This window comes from Arthrobotrys flagrans (genome assembly GCF_004000055.1).
Source record: "Arthrobotrys flagrans strain CBS H-5679 chromosome Unknown unitig_1, whole genome shotgun sequence".
In the NCBI taxonomy this organism is placed as follows: domain Eukaryota; kingdom Fungi; phylum Ascomycota; class Orbiliomycetes; order Orbiliales; family Orbiliaceae; genus Arthrobotrys; species Arthrobotrys flagrans.
In genome coordinates this window covers 5,086,866-5,102,561 of record NW_027137556.1, presented here as the reverse complement: position 1 = coordinate 5,102,561, position 15,696 = coordinate 5,086,866, and the positions used below count along the sequence as shown (strand labels likewise).

Here is a 15,696-nt window from a genome sequence, read left to right as displayed (position 1 = left end):
TAAATCCTGGAATAAGGTTAATGATAGGAAATGATGAGATAACCCTCGTTTGTGATGGTTCGAGGAGATTTATATATATACTCTATAGCTGGCATGATGACGATATCTATGGTCTACATATGTTATGTTGACTCCTTCCTCCAAGTAATCCGATACCCGAACACTTTCAAGAGTAAGCTCTGATCCCCTCTGGGTTCCTCGAGCATTACCTTGTCCAGGTTCTCCTCTACCACTTGCTCAACATCTAATTCTCCGGTTTCTCGGACCATGTTGAAGAAATTGAGATCTTTTTCGTACAGCCAGGGTCTGTGCGGGGTGAAGAAGACCAACGCTACACCGTCCGGCTTTGCGAGGGTGAACTTTAGACTCTTGAGCAAGGCTTCATGTTGAGAGTGGTTGAAGAGGAGGTCGGATAGGATGCAGAGGTCGTATCCCCTTGGTGAAATTTCTAGAAGAGGATCCGGAGGTGCACCCCAGATGTAACCAGCACAATGTATTGTACTCGATTTCGGTAAAACCATTTTCCTCGTCCCATCTTCGTTTCGCAGACTGGCTTCGTCATCATCGACAGAAGCCAGGGAGTGGAGCTTGTTATATTCGATGTTTTGGATCAAATCCGGGTCCGGGTAGTCCGTTATCACCACCGTCTTGCCACCCAATGCTGCACATACGAGGGAAGGTAATCCTGCCCCTGCGCCGAATTCTACAATCGATCTCCCTTCGACGAGGGATTTGGCGGTTGATTCGATGTAGTTGCAGGTTATGCGGGAGGCGTTCCAGAGGAGGTGGCCCCAGAGGGGGGATTTCCCGATCAGACGGACGGTTATGGAGGAGTTTGGGGAGAGGGAAAGGGTGTGGGATGCGAAGGTTGGGGGTGGGGTTTTCGGTTTCCAATCTTTGTTTTTACCCGTTAGTATTTTATGCATATTTTGAGGTTTATATGGATGGAACAGCGGTGGCGGTTGCACATACCATCGGGTTCATTGAAGAGGTCGCCGCCGACATCTTCGACGTCGCTAGAGTCGGAGTTGCGGTTCAGGTCTTCTTCTGTCATTGTTTTTCTATGACTCTCAAGATATCTAGATCCCGATGATGAAACGTTCCCCTCCACCTCCGAAATCGATAGTTTGATGCGTCTACGAAGGCCAAGGTCTGAAATTCAATTCTGGTTTAGTCTAGAATTTCGACAACAACGCAAAATTTGCAGATTAATTTTTTTTCAAAAATGCAACATTGTGGTTGGTTCGGTCCTAAGCTTAAGCGTGAGACTTTTTTCTTTTTCTGTTTGCGGCTAGATTTGGGGAGGTACTTTGAGAGAGGCTGGGGATATGAGCTCATTGTAGATGGTACTTCTGGGGTACGTATGCAGGTTATTAAGGGTATCTTGAAAATACAAAGCCTAACGCCGGATATATATGTATGAAAGCAGCATGACAAGAAAAGAAAAATACAAGAAAAAAAACCTCCAAGGTAAAGCCATGGAAATATGAAATAGTTCCAGTATGCCTCGCCTGGTGATACAAGACCGCACCTATTCCATGGCTCGCTGTCAGCTAGTAACTTTGCATTGCAAAAAAATATTAAATCCGACACCCCCGTCCAATCATCGTCCATGCCTGCGTCGTCGACGAATAGCATGACGTCTGCGTGAGGCTCGCCAAAGTACTTTTACCTCTCCCTTTCCTATTAGCTGCACTTTCGGCTTGCTCCTCTCCTTTAAAAAATCGATTTCTGGCTTTAGCCTTCTCCCAGCTACCTGCTAGACCGAGTTTTGTAGCAGCAGTGTATTCCGGTGGATGCGTCCCAGGATGCAATTCCGCCGAAACGGTTGTAAGGGTTAGTAGGGTTTGAGGCGATCATATCGCCCTTCCAGAATACGCGGGCATTTTCACAGTCTTCCATTGAGTCCGAGGCTGCTTCTAGAAGGGATTCCAGTGGTGTGAATCCACCGGAGGGTTTTGTGGGGGTGCATACGTTGTCTGGTTGTTATTTTTTGGTTAGAAAATTGTACATGTTTTATACATACCTAGGTAATTGTAGGGGCCGAGTGGTGAAGCTTGCTGTAGAATTGGATGAAGAGCTGTAGTTGAGAGTGAAATCTCTTTGTTAGTAAATATGGTCCCACCGTTAATTTAGATTAAACTTCTTTTTTATCGAGGGGAGTATACCATATCAAACTAGGATCTCTTATCCCGAAGTGTCGGGAGAGTATAACATTCGGATAAACGCATCGAGGGGACGCGGTGACCAAATAGTCCCTTTCCCCATTCCGTCCGACCTCACTTTGGTAGAGCGATCTGATCGTATCGATAAATATCGGCCAGTATTTTCCTTTTCGTCCGGGCGGCGATTCAAGATCTAAATTTCATATTTATCAGCTCCGTCTTTTTCATTCCATTGAAGGGTAAATACAAACCCAAGTCGACACCATCCACCTCGACCTCCCCGAACGGCCCAACAGCCATCCCATCCTTCCCACCCCTGAGATACGTATCCCAAATCTGTTCCGTCGCACCACCCAGAGATACGAGTACCTTCTTCCCCTGTCCTCTACAATATTCGATTTCTTGAGCCGACTCGAGACATGTTACTTGTCCTCCTACGGAACCGGGGATTGTGGAGTAGCTTGGTTTAGGATTGGAATCTTTTCGTTGGAGTAGAGGAGGGAGATGAAGGAAAGGATTAGGATGTCGACGTCTGGGCGGGTGCGGTAGGATTTTAGGGGGGGCTGGGGGGATATTTCTGTAAATATAGATTCGAGTCAGGCTAGGAGTGTATGTTATAGATGATGAAGTTTACGAGCGGAGTTCCGGCCCCAGTAGGGAGCTACGTTATCTGTGCCTTGGATGTCAAACCCTAAGGCAAAGTGTGGGATGAAGGCAAGTAATGTTGGACTTCGCAGAAGCCTTTTCGCCAGAGTCAATATGAGAGGTGACATGTTGTTAATTTGTAGATATACGAAGAAAGAGGCCACGGGCCCGGTATAAGATAAGAAACTAACGAAACGAAGAAAAGACACAAGATCAAAATCGAATACTTCCTGTTAAGAGGTCCATCGAAGGGAAGGTTTGTATACGGTAGTCACTCACTCCCAACAAAAGAAACACCAGAAAATAAAGTATAAAAGTAATACTATCTCGAATCGGGATATCATCGGAAAGGAATATTTACAGCGGAACACACTATATGATGCGACATTCCGGTTCTGACGTATCTTGATTCTTTTTTAAATTGAAACTTTGAAAATATAAATTTATCGGGCGGGACACTGACAGATCCGGTTAACGATCGTAATGGATACTACTTTTGAATAAACATTAGGTCAGGCATACATATACGGTGAAACCGGCGGTTCCTGGGTACCTCACGGCTCCACACCTCCCAGCCATGAGGATATTCATCCTGACGCCGCCGCATTTTTTGAAGGTATAGCACACCGTGGACGTGAAATGCTCTATTTCTAGTATGCTGCTAGTTGTCACAATGTGACTGCCTCGTTGATACATTCCGTAGGGTCGTAAGATCGGAGGGTTGGGTCATGAGATGATTCTGTGTTGTTTCTGTTGTAATTTCGAGTTCTCTAATTTGATAACTGTTCGTTGAAAGGGAAAAGACGAATGAATAAATCATGATATCAGAAATCACTCTATGAGCTCGATTAAAAAATAATTCTTTTTGATAACTTGCAGGGTTTTTTTTTAAATATTATTTTTCATACTTTGGCGTTGATAGGTTGAGTTCGATAAACTGCAAGAGGAACTTTGAATCTTGAAGTTTTGCGCTTCCAAAACCCATATCGCTCCACCCCACCATACCCCTCGGTACCAGGTGCTCGATCTCGAGAGCGCCCTCAAGCATCCACCGCCGCCATGCCTGTAAGTCTCCCCGTTCTGAGAACGAGGCGTGACGATCACATACCATCATCGCAGTCTGGTTAGACTGACATTGTGCGGCATGTACCTTCTAGTTAATCATGATGTCCGGCTTCCCAGCCTCTGGCAAAACGACACGTGCAAAACAAATCCGCGATTTTTTCAATTCCAAAATCGCCGAACTATCGCCCACCGATCCTCGGATCGCTCGTCTCAAGGTACATGTCGTCAGCGATGAGGGTCTAGGGATATCGAAGGAGGTTTACAGAGGTACCCACCCAACCTACTCCCTGTTGCATGCGATGGTATAGAAAAGTAAAAGGAAAAACAAGAACGAAAGTCACTTACTCACTTCGCAGTCTAAATGGCAGAAGCAAGGCCGGAAAAGGATGCACGGGCAACTTTCTACGGTGCTGTGAAGCGGCTACTATCCACCGACGACATTGTAATCGCCGACGGCATGAACTACATCAAAGGCTACAGATACCAACTTCACTGCGAAGCTAAAGCACTCCTTACACCTTCGTGCGTCGTATACGTTGGCACCCCGGCTGAAAAATGTAAGGAATGGAATGTAGCGAAGGATTCCGAGAAAAAGGAAGGAGGGGAAACAGGAGAAGGAGGAGGGAAGGAGGATTCTCGGGAGGCTTACGCACCGGATGTTCTGGATAACTTGATATTCCGATACGAAGAGCCGAACGGGATGACGAGGTGGGATAGCCCCTTGTTTATCGTGCCGTGGATGGATGAGGATATACCTGGCGAGGAGATGTGGAATGCTATGGTGAACAATGAGGCGGTAAAGCCGCATCTGGCGACAGTGCTGGTATGTTGTTCCCTTTGCCCTTTATTTCGGTCATCTCCGTATTTGAAGAATTTAAATGACTGACTTGGTTCATGGCAGAAACCTGCGGCGGAGGCAAATTATTTGCAGATTCTGGACAAGACGACGCAGGATGTTGTATCCGCTGTCTTGGAGTATCAGAAGACGAATGGTGCGGGAGGTTCTGTTAAAATATCGGAAGCATCGATTGTAAGTTCACCATATAAAAGGTCCCATGGGATCCAGATAGCGAAGCTAATACACCACCCAGACAATCGAGCTGCCCGCCAACCATGTCGGGCTCGCGCAGCTTCAGAGAATACGAAGGCAGTTTATATCATTCAACCGACAACACACAGCTGAGAGAACAAGGCTAAAAAGCATGTTTGTTGAATATTTAAATAAAGAGTTGGAATAGGTCCTAGTATATAGAGAGAGAGCTACATGTGCACATCTTGGTGTTTTGGGAGTTCGTAGGAGTTTGCATCTGGTGGTGATTGTTCATATAGATCTGAAAAGTCAAAAATTACGTTCGGCGGGACTTTCGAAAACTTGGGTTGCTCCTTGGCACGGATTTAACGTAACAAGGTGCCAGGGCCCTGCAGGGCGATGACTGGCGGAAAGGGCGCCTGCTGTCGGAGGCGCCTTCATGCGTAGTTGGAAAATAAATCGACGGCGCCGGAAGGTCCCCTTCTTTCCTTTTACATCCATCCTTCATTCTGTCAATTCACCCTTCACCGCAGAGAGAACGTTCGCTCTTCACCCAAAATGTCGCACCAGATGAGAACGCTGAGCGCGAATCGTAAGAGAAAAATTACCCCTCGCTACCGTTGATGATTCCGATCGATCTAACGAGATCCCCAGCCCTCGCAAGGGAGCGCAGGGGTGGCCAGAACGCTGCCGACGAGGCCGAATACGATCGCTTGCGCGGCCTGGCCCGCAGCGAACAAAACCGACGACACGAACTCATTAGAGAATCCCGCGAGGCGTACCAGAACGGCGACGGGGCGCGCGCCAAAGAATTGTCAAATGAAGCGAAAAGACATGAAGCGAATGCCGACAACTACAACAAGCAAGCTGCCGAGTATATCTTTCGAGTAAATAACGCGAACCAAGAGGAGGATACTATCGATCTTCACGGTTTGTTTGTCGAAGAAGCGGAGTATGTTTTTTTTTTTTTTTTTTTTTTTCGCTCAAGCCGACCAATCGGAAATGCATTCATGCGATGAGATGATATGCTAATTATCCGGTGGTCGATATAGAGAAATTCTCGGAACAAGAATAGAAGCGGCCAGGCGCCAACACGCCAAAGGGCTGCATGTCATCGTGGGCAAAGGCATCCACTCGGAAAACCACGTCCAGAAGATCAAACCGGCTGTCGAGAAGTTTTGCCGGGATAACAACCTGGTATACAGCATCGAAAACAATGCCGGTAGGATCTATATCGACCTTCAAGCCGAAGGTGTGGGTGAGGTTGACCCGAGTCAGCATGGGTGGGCATACGGCGGACAGCAACAGCAGCACGGCGGGTACCAACAGCACGAGCAGCCGCATTATCAGCAACACCAGCAAGAACAGCAGCAAGATTCGGCTTCTGGATTGCTCGGGCTTTTGTTCGGGCTTATTAAGAAGATATTTTGCAAATAGATGTCGTTTTGCAACGGATGGAGTATTTAGCGGAGCGGGGTGATGTTGGTACATAATCAGGTCATGATTTACGGGAAACGCTGGCGTTCAATGGTGGCGGTATACAACTAAATGTTACATGTAAAGTAATGGCTATGATGATACAATATAATTACGCCCAATCTGAAAAAGTATATGGATCGAAAAAAAAAAGATAAGACGCCAAAATCGCTGATTCAAAAAGGACACATTGCCTTTACATCGAGATCACGGGAAATAGACTTCACTTCAAAATCTCTAGTAAAGGGTGGGACGATCGATCACCTACTCTCTAACCTTTAACAACCGACGGGTTGACGGCGAGAATGATTGATAAGGAGCATATGATCAACTGGTCATTCGCTGATTAGCAATAGCATCACAACAGGCAGTGGTTTCATAAAATGCGGTCCTTACAGCAGCAGCGATAACGGTCAAGAATACTATCGAGCCTCTGCTCGCGGGGAACTTTCCCCTGAGCAACCAATTCTGACTTTCGTAATACCGATTAATACCGATGAGTAACACAAGGATAGCGATCCCGAGGAACGTCGCTCCGAGGGGCTTTCCCATACGTCTCAAAGTCAATGCGCCTGGTTTTGGAGTTTTGCCATGTGGGCATCTCGGTGTAAGCTCTCACAGAAAAAAATATATATTTCTCTCTCTCTTACTTGTGTGGTTTTGAAACCGATCGTATGTTCCGATCGTATGCTGTGTACCAGCTGTACGGGTTGGTGTTCATACCTTGCTCTACGGCGGGATTTGAAGATTCCATGGCTGAGTTTAACCTAAACAGCTGCGTAACTGCGATGCCGATCGAGGCGAAGGACAGTGATGTTCGGAGCCATGCTAGGAACGTACGCTCTGTGGATGCCGGGTCAGCAAATTTTTATTATTATATATATATATATATATATATATATATATATATATTTTCGTATATGGCTTTTTCCGTTTTTTCCTTTGGGTGCTACCAATGGACCGAAACACCCGATCCCGCAAAGTAGATGTCGATTTACTGGAGATATCGTGTAGAAGGTGAGGGGGAGAAAACACACGTACCCAGGGCTAGATGATCCCTGGCGACCGAACCCTTATTTTCGAGACTCAAAGATCCGAACCTCGCTACTATGTTTCGAGAAACCCAGCCATCCCGGTGGTCTCCCGCCTTCCGCTTCCCCTTAGCATCCCGCTCTGAAGAACTCGAAGTTTCATCGTCTAGAGCGGGAGCGGAATCCGGTGCTGGATTCTTGACTGATGCCGAACCGAGTTGCTGGCCGTTTTCGGGTTGGGGTTGTGTTTGTAGTCGCTCTGCGGGAAGGACCCTTTGCGATGAAGATCTCTGGCGCGGCATTTCGCTAGAAGTCCAGACTGTATGTGGAGATGTAGACGTATATTCAGATATGGATGTAAACGTGGGTGTTGTCGTAAAAGAGGAATGGACCGGCTACGGGATATGACGAGGAATAAAAAGTTGGTGGAAGGACGGCATTCTGGCTGCGGGGATGGCAGGTAGCAGGTGACTGCTGGGAGCGGGAGATGAGGTTCGACCTGATCTGAGCCCGCGTGACGGCGGCAAGCAACTCATCTCGGCCGGGCCAAATTTCAACGGCTTCGCCCAAAAACTGTACACTTGGGAGGGACATTCGACGAAGGTACTTTCGGCGATAGGATGACGCTATACCCTGAGAAGTGGAGCCCAATGAGGATTCGCGATTTGGCTGGCCATTGGCGTGCTTTCCCTTCAATCGAATTCCTGTATCGGGCAAACAGATAAGATTATTATTATGCAAGCCGACGGCCGGACTGTTCTGCGGATATGGTCGATAATACCATGGCCTGCTCCGGCGTTCCGACAAGGTTGTCGCACAAGCTTAAGCCACCCCCAACCTGCGCAGGCGAGCACATTCGGCATGGGATTTCGAACCGGCATACCGACATAAAAATCAATGTACTGTGTAGATATGTTCTATTGCATCGATATTAATTCGCGGATACACGGATTATATTAATCAATGACGGACCCACCGTGGCAATATATTCCAATGGCCTATATATCTCATGATCCTGCCTTTTCGTCTTCCTCGAGAAAACCGCAAGTCAACGGACTACGTAGTCTAGTCTTCGGCACAGTCTCTAGGCACTTCCCGCCTGCCTTGCTGCCTTCGACGGAACCGCTCGTTTCCATTTGGAAAGTGGTCACAAATAACGTGCTTTTTTAGCCAAAGAAGGCAGTCCAATAGCTCTCAGCCTACCAAACCTTCGACGAGAACGCCGATATCAGCTATCGAATACTCGTATCGATATCTGAACGAGCTGTAGGCGAAAATCTAAGACTTCAAGCTGCTTGAACTCTCTCGCCTGCTTTCTTTTCTTCCATTCTCTGCTTATTTGATAAATTGCTCGACGGTTCCGCCCCAACAATTAATATACAATCCTAAAGACGGACGAACGAATTAACTGCAGCAGTACACCCACCAACAGGGAAAAAATTAGAAAGAGACGGGTCATATTCAACTGTTGTACGGTAGACGCCCGGCTCAAAATGCGAGTTTGCAGCGTTTGATTTGTTGCACAAATCTCTTCCATACACTCAATAGACATCCTTTGATCGTCTGTTATACCAACGTCAGCTTTCCATCGGGGAGAGCACTGGGAATGCAACTATGGAGGCGGTGGTACGGCCTCTACTGATAAAATTTCCTGGTCAATACCACAAACCCGATGGGAAAATTCCGGCGAGAAGAATTCCAGGCTACGACCTTCGTGGCTCCGGACGAACAATAAGTCGAGACCGCATCCCAAACGGGAAGTGGTTGACTCGCAAGTACGCCCCAAACAGGCAGCCAAAGCGAAAAACCAACATCCGGACAACGCAAAAAACTGACCCGACTGGAAAACTTCCGAACCAGCAGACTCTAAATTGTGTAGCACAGAGTACAAATCTGAGGCCTCCTGCACGGCAGACCCCCAAGGTTGGTGCTTTTCTCTTTAGCTTTGCTTCCCTGAGCATATTTTGGTACCATCCTTGAACCCACCCTTGGATCCCGTTTTTTCATTCGCTACGACATGTTTCTATTTCCGCTCGTCCACCTGATAGCTTCTGTATAAGTGACCGTATGGAGCTTCCAACCTATTTATTTTTATTTAGTTATTTATTTTTTTCAAAAATGCTTCTACTAGACAAGCTATCCCAGCCCTATAACAGTTCAGCTTGTGGAAGAAGATTTCGCTGCATCTACCACCAAATCTGCGGAGCTTGTTCAAAACAATATATTTCTCACCACTATGAGAAACGACACTCTCAAAATCAAGTAGAAACAATGTCGCCGTCATCGGCAGTTTTATCAAAAATTCTGGGGACAAGCTCGTCCCGGGATATATCTTCAAAAAATTCCCAACAACAGCAACAACAACAACATCTCGAGCAAGAATACGAACCAGAACCGAAGGTATCTTTCACAGACCGAAGGAAGCTCAATGCTAAAGAGCTCAGACTTGAGCTCAGCCGCGGTTACGAAGATACAGGTTATAGCATAAAACGATCCGAGAGCTTTCAAAGAACGTCAACACTATCTCGGGTTGATTCCATTAGCCACTGTAGTGAACATTCCGATAAAGTCGACCAACATGTTGTAGAATGCAAGCAAGGAAGTGTCAAAGCTCTATCGACACCAATTCACACATCTGTTGCTCAAAGTATTTCTTCGTACTCAGGAAGCTTTGGGATACTCATTCCTCAACGGACTCTACAGCATCCTCGTCATAGCTGATGACTCCTCATCCGATAGTGCTATAAGCCCAACCAACACAAGCCGCCCAATTATATCTGTCCCTCAATCCAGTCCTGAGCTAAGCTCGATAGCTGCCGGACTATTTGAGAATCCAAGACGATTTCCCCCAAAGCCTCCACGAGCACGGCACTCAGTCGACGGGACAAGAACGAAGAATAAAGGGCTTCCTTTGGTTCAGTTGGCTAGTTTTGCAGAACCAAATTTCCCCAATCCTTCGCAGGTGGCATACAACGTACGGGATATGGTTATGCCGGTTGCGATGATCGCGAATGCTTTGGGATTTCCGCACAAGGCATCCGTCAACCAACGGCCTGGAAACTCATCGACGACTCGTAATCAAAAAAACAAGGCGGACAAACCTAGTAAGAAAGCGAGTCTGAAAGTCAAGAGCACATTGAACGTCTTCCCTCGCAAAACTTTCACAAGGTCTTCTTCGGATAGCAAGATTATCAGAAACAATCCATATCTTCACAGCAGCGTTACACAACAAGCCGCAAGCCTTCTTAGCACCCAGACGTACGTAGAAGAAACCCAGTATTCCATGGCCTCTGCAGTCTCTCCGTTGGAAAATCTTTAGGCCACAAGTTCTATAACCACACGCAGTGCCCCGGTCAGCGCTTCCGACGATGATTCTTCGGACGACGATTACTTTGGAGATTTCAAGAACCTATCCGGACTCGGAACTCGCAATCTTAGGAGGAGAAGGACTAGTTTGAAGAAATTTTCTCGAGATTCCATTAGCTTCACCACAGACCGTCCGTTAGGATTCCCGAAAGAGATTGAAACTCGACAAATGTCGACAGGGAACTTTATACCCGTGCGCCAGATCCCGATTCCCGAGGAAGCACAACTCCCCACCTCGGCAGGAACCTTCAACAAAGCTAGATTCGGGAGTTCTAGGGTAATCCGCGAAAATGAAGTCCATCATCCCAAGGATGGCGACGGGTATGACCACCTGGTACTCGAACAAGAGGACAGCAAAAGCCTCGTTGTTTCAGGGACATTGGGCTGCCTAGTGATGGAGCTCTGCACTTCCTTTGAGACCGGAGACGACGAGACCTTCGCGGATGTATTCCTCCGTACATCTATTTCGTTCACCACGCCCTTATTCCTACTCAAGGGACTCATATCTCACCGCCGTCAACCTCATTCTGTTTAGAGATGCATCGCATACCCGAGCTGTTGTTTTATGGTGGATGCCGCAAATGAGTGAAGAGCAGAGCTCTTGGATTTGGGAGTGTGAAGTTCCATATACCGACAAGACTTCCACTGACGCTGTTGTTGAGAGGGCCAAGTCCTGGATCTAGCATGAGATTCTGGCGATGACAAAGTTCGAAGATCGCGCTGACCTTATCTCGAGCTTGATCCACTAGATGCAAGTTCCTGACGATGGTCTTCAACGAAAAGTTGTTTCCCCCAAAGAGCCTTGGTTCTCTTGTACCCTTCTTGTACTATTTTTTTTTACAGCAGGCGCCAGGTGCTTTTGCTTTTAAGGGCCTTGTAGCATAATTTTTTGATACCCAAGTGATGATTTCATTTTGTTCTTTATGACCAATTACGATGAGATGCTTCACGATATTATTCTATGGCCGATTACGTCAACATTCCATTTGTTGTATAATGATCGTAGCCTAATCTCTATTAAGCTACGGATCCTTTGTCAATTATATTTTTCAAACTCACCTTTACTTTACACGACTCTCACGAACTCTTTTAAAATGTAGATTTACAAAAACTCTTCAAGCAAGATGTTTAATGAACCAGTCCACTGCCTGGGTTTCACTCCCTTCGAGTCCCTTCTTTGCCGCTTCGATTGCAGGATTTCCTCGAACGGCAAATGCTTTAATGTTGTAAAAAAAAAAAAAAAAAAAATACATTAGATCATGGAGAATTAACCTTACGTAGAATGAAGAAACATTACACTTACAATGCTCCATCCCCTCATAAACAACAACCTCAGAATCCAACCCTTCCTTCTTCTTCAAAATCCCTTTGATCTTCACCACCTGTTTCATGGGTAGGACGACATCCTTATCGCCCACCGCGAACGAAATGGGCTTTGTCACCGCCTCGACCTCGGCAGGTACCTGCAGAAAACTGGGGTGGGCGGCGTATATAGCATCCACGTACGGATCCATCAATATCGCATATCTGCCGCCCCAGCAGAATCCGATGACCCCGAGTTTCCCCCCGCCGGGTGTGGAATTCAGTTCCTCGCGGAGGGATTTGAGGAATTTGGTGATTATGGGGCGGGAGACGGCTTCTCTGTGTGTCCAGAACCAAAATAGGAATCTGGGGAACGCGAAGGCCATTGTCCATCTTTTTATATCATCAATACCAGGGTTCATTCCTATGTGCATTTGAATAACACCACATGGCATTAAAGGAAGAAAATTACTTACAGCCTCTTATACCATGGCGGTTCAAACCCCTTTAGCGGAAACGCTGCATCAAGACTACCCTTCGCAAACGCATCTCCAAAGTGGACATCGGGCATCAAGACCCTAAAGTTACCTCTTTTCGCATAACTATCGGCCAAGAGTCGGACGTTGATGAGGTCCCACCCGAAGGTGTCGGGGATTATTACTATTGTTCCGTTTACGGTTCCATTGCTGTTTTCTGGTTGGGCGACGTAGGTGGGGAGGCTGTGGATCGTTTCTTCGGTACCGGTTGGATTGCCGGTGTGGAGGGAGCCTGTGTGTCCGTGTGAGTGAGATTTTAGTTGATGGTGGTGGGGATAATGTTATGTTTGCATCTTTGTGGTTATATTAGGCTATGGGATTTAGTTTTACCTCTCATGCAGCAGCTCGATGGTAGTTCTGGAGCCATTTTCCTTTAATGTTTTTTTAAGTTACTAGTGGGATTTGTAGATAGTATAGTTTGATGTCTAAGGTATGTGGTATTTCTGCGATTGGAATGGAAGCGCCCCCGCTATCCGAAATCAGCAGCTGAAAGGCCTCTTCAGCCTGCGTCCGAGGTACCATGCGCATTTCAGGAAATCACCTGAAATTGATTCCCCCAGGCTGCTTTGTGAGGGTTTTGTGGCGCTCTCGTATACCGGATGCCGTATCGAGCCTGGGTTCCCAAGATCGGCCTGAATCATGAAACGCTCGGGCAGGTCTTACATTTGGACCCTCGATAACCTGGTATCCAGCCATGCATGTCCAATACACCGGATTGTTGTTTTTTGGGTACAAAGTACAGGTGCATGTTGAGGTACAAGTGCGAGTTAAAACTATGATGTCGGACATAACGACCCGACCAGGTTCATCCGCCAAGACTCATCAATCAACGCGAAGCCGCATCCGTTACCGTGTCCACAGCGCCCAAGCATCCTACGAAATCCGGGCGAAGGAAGTCCAGAATTTAAACTTACCAACATCTTTACGCCCTGGGTTGCCTGTTGAAAAATTGATATAGAGGGCCTGTTTACCGATAATGGCGCTATTCCAGCTACTCAATCGCCGCGTGATACGCGCATTCTGGCTTGTACTGGCACTGGGGACGGTTTATACGGTGTCGGCGTATAAGCAGGAATGGCTGGATAACCCTAGGGAGTTGTCGCTGCAGGAGATTGATGACCAATTGCAGGTATTACGATAAAATAAATTTGCACAATTGTTATCTAGGATATGAGGGTTAACGAAAATTTTATAAATTTTCTAGACATGTGAAGTAGTCCAAGAACTCAACTTCCGCAAGATTCAGAATGCGCCGACGAACGAGAGTTGGACTAAGCAATTGTTTGCGATATTGTTCCCTGGGTCGCCTGCTGTCAATGCTCTACTTGCTACCGCCTATATCTCTGGACCGCCTAGTATGTGATGAGGTATAAACGAGTATTCGAAAGAATGGTTAACTGACTGGCTTGATACTGAACCAGACTTTATCCTTGCACTCGTCCCCGCTAATATCGACCCCGCGAGTTTGACGGTCATGGTAGCCTTTGCGGTTGGTGGTCTTCTCGGAGATGTTTTCTTCCACTTGATGCCTCAGACGTTCATGGGTGAAGTCCACGAAGAGCGTGTCCGTTTCGTCATGGTTGAGGAGAAACGAAATACTCTGCTGGGACTAGCTATCATGGTTGGATTCGTGGCGTTTATTGTTCTGGATAAGGGTATGAGAATTGCCGCGGGTGGTGGGGATGGTCATTCGCATTCTCATGGCCATGATCACGGTCATACGGAGGGTACTTCGACCGCATTGGCAGAAAAGTCCGGAGAGTTGAGGCAGAGGAAGGGGAAGGATGAGAAGGGCGATTCTGCGGTTGTGAAGGCTGAAGAGAAGGCTCCGGGGATGTCGATCAAAGTTTCTTCATACCTTAATATGGCGTAAGCGGATACGATCCTGAGAACTTGGGGGTTATTTTTTGCTAATATGGTTGGATTGATATAGTGCCGATGTAGGTTACTAAATGGCCATTGAGACATAGGAGCTTGCTGACTGACTTGGATAGTTTTCTCATAATATCACCGATGGTTTGGCTATCGCGGCTTCTTTCTATGCTGGACCGACTATCGGTGCCACCACCACTGTCGCCGTGTTCTTCCACGAGGTAATACAGCATTCGAATGGAAACGGGGGATGTTTATTAACAAAAGCTACAGATTCCACACGAAGTTGGTGATTTTGCCTTGTTGATTCAGGGAGGATTCACAAAGGGACAGGCGATTGCAGCACAATTCGTCGCAGCGGTACGCACTCCCCTCTTAACGTTAAAATTTATTTATTTCTAACAATGTATAGATTGGTGCATTTTTGGGAACATTCATTGGTATCTGGATTCAAGAGTACAGCCCACCGTCCAGTGATGCCGACAGTTCCGGAGGAGCCGCTGGCCTCTTCGGAACCTCTGCTACTCTCGGTGACTTGGTCCTTCCGTTCACTGCCGGTAAGAATTATAACACCGCTATATTAACGTTGCTTGTCAAAACAAAAAGCTGATAAAATTATAGGTGGTTTCTTATATATTGCTACCGTCGGTGTTATTCCTGAGCTTTTGGAGACTGGACCGAACCGGGGGCTCGAGTTGAAGAAATCGTTAGTGCAGGCGCTGGCGATGGCTGCCGGTGCCGGCATCATGTTGGCGATTTCTTGGGCTGAGGCTTAAGCGTACGTAATGTGTAATACCGTAGGACAACAATGGGGTGAGAGGTTTGGAGGTGGAAAAGTCACAGTAGAGGGCAGAGCGAGAAAAACGTAATATCTAGTATAATAAAAAGCTATCGATTTCTTTGACGTTTTTTCGTGTAGACGTAGCTTGCAGTTTTGTCTTACATATCGCGATATCGGGTGTGATTAGCACAAAAGCGAGCGGGTTCAGGCTATTGTTAAGCTAAGGAACGGGGCCAATTGCTAGGTATATCGATTGCACCATTTCCCCAAAACTCCCATCCGCTGGCCCGTTTCACTCGATCGTATCCATCTATTCGATCAATCGATTGTTATTGCAGCTATAGACGACGTTAATTTTTCAATATGGTTTGGTCCCCTTGTATTGCAGGTGTTTGCTCGAATTTGCATCCTGCATGTTCAGTATATA

General features: G+C 46.8%; 8 protein-coding genes across 8 annotated transcripts; 4 read left to right on the top strand and 4 right to left on the bottom strand.

The window, feature by feature from the left end:
* Nucleotides 1–122: 122 nt before the first annotated feature.
* On the bottom strand, nucleotides 123–1,054 carry DFL_009510 (uncharacterized protein; the record flags this gene model as incomplete). The annotated part of the gene is made up of 2 exons (XM_067639409.1): nucleotides 123–895; nucleotides 973–1,054. The coding sequence occupies 2 exons, from the start codon at nucleotides 1,052–1,054 to the stop codon at nucleotides 123–125; spliced, it is 855 nt and encodes a 284-aa protein (XP_067487201.1).
* Nucleotides 1,055–1,752: 698 nt separating this feature from the next.
* DFL_009509 (uncharacterized protein) lies at nucleotides 1,753–2,938 on the bottom strand (the record flags this gene model as incomplete). The annotated part of the gene is made up of 6 exons (XM_067639407.1): nucleotides 1,753–1,979; nucleotides 2,027–2,080; nucleotides 2,284–2,358; nucleotides 2,417–2,550; nucleotides 2,604–2,742; nucleotides 2,800–2,938. The coding sequence occupies 6 exons, from the start codon at nucleotides 2,936–2,938 to the stop codon at nucleotides 1,753–1,755; spliced, it is 768 nt and encodes a 255-aa protein (XP_067487200.1).
* Nucleotides 2,939–3,869: 931 nt separating this feature from the next.
* Nucleotides 3,870–5,113, top strand: DFL_009508 (uncharacterized protein; the record flags this gene model as incomplete). The annotated part of the gene is made up of 5 exons (XM_067639406.1): nucleotides 3,870–3,875; nucleotides 3,968–4,142; nucleotides 4,244–4,698; nucleotides 4,777–4,905; nucleotides 4,967–5,113. 5 exons carry the CDS (start codon nucleotides 3,870–3,872, stop codon nucleotides 5,111–5,113), a joined length of 912 nt encoding a protein of 303 aa, XP_067487199.1.
* A 350-nt stretch (nucleotides 5,114–5,463) lies between these two features.
* DFL_009507 (uncharacterized protein) lies at nucleotides 5,464–6,342 on the top strand (the record flags this gene model as incomplete). The annotated part of the gene is made up of 3 exons (XM_067639405.1): nucleotides 5,464–5,497; nucleotides 5,560–5,857; nucleotides 5,958–6,342. 3 exons carry the CDS (start codon nucleotides 5,464–5,466, stop codon nucleotides 6,340–6,342), a joined length of 717 nt encoding a protein of 238 aa, XP_067487198.1.
* Nucleotides 6,343–6,652: 310 nt separating this feature from the next.
* Nucleotides 6,653–7,714, bottom strand: DFL_009506 (uncharacterized protein; the record flags this gene model as incomplete). The annotated part of the gene is made up of 4 exons (XM_067639404.1): nucleotides 6,653–6,712; nucleotides 6,778–6,953; nucleotides 7,105–7,224; nucleotides 7,423–7,714. 4 exons carry the CDS (start codon nucleotides 7,712–7,714, stop codon nucleotides 6,653–6,655), a joined length of 648 nt encoding a protein of 215 aa, XP_067487197.1.
* A 1,969-nt stretch (nucleotides 7,715–9,683) lies between these two features.
* DFL_009505 (uncharacterized protein) lies at nucleotides 9,684–11,313 on the top strand (the record flags this gene model as incomplete). The annotated part of the gene is made up of 3 exons (XM_067639403.1): nucleotides 9,684–10,059; nucleotides 10,130–10,670; nucleotides 10,758–11,313. 3 exons carry the CDS (start codon nucleotides 9,684–9,686, stop codon nucleotides 11,311–11,313), a joined length of 1,473 nt encoding a protein of 490 aa, XP_067487196.1.
* Nucleotides 11,314–11,893: 580 nt separating this feature from the next.
* Nucleotides 11,894–12,983, bottom strand: DFL_009504 (uncharacterized protein; the record flags this gene model as incomplete). The annotated part of the gene is made up of 4 exons (XM_067639402.1): nucleotides 11,894–11,994; nucleotides 12,082–12,473; nucleotides 12,557–12,848; nucleotides 12,947–12,983. The coding sequence occupies 4 exons, from the start codon at nucleotides 12,981–12,983 to the stop codon at nucleotides 11,894–11,896; spliced, it is 822 nt and encodes a 273-aa protein (XP_067487195.1).
* Nucleotides 12,984–13,592: 609 nt separating this feature from the next.
* On the top strand, nucleotides 13,593–15,264 carry DFL_009503 (uncharacterized protein; the record flags this gene model as incomplete). The annotated part of the gene is made up of 8 exons (XM_067639401.1): nucleotides 13,593–13,745; nucleotides 13,821–13,971; nucleotides 14,038–14,485; nucleotides 14,550–14,556; nucleotides 14,611–14,709; nucleotides 14,762–14,848; nucleotides 14,901–15,045; nucleotides 15,110–15,264. The coding sequence occupies 8 exons, from the start codon at nucleotides 13,593–13,595 to the stop codon at nucleotides 15,262–15,264; spliced, it is 1,245 nt and encodes a 414-aa protein (XP_067487194.1).
* Nucleotides 15,265–15,696: the final 432 nt, after the last annotated feature.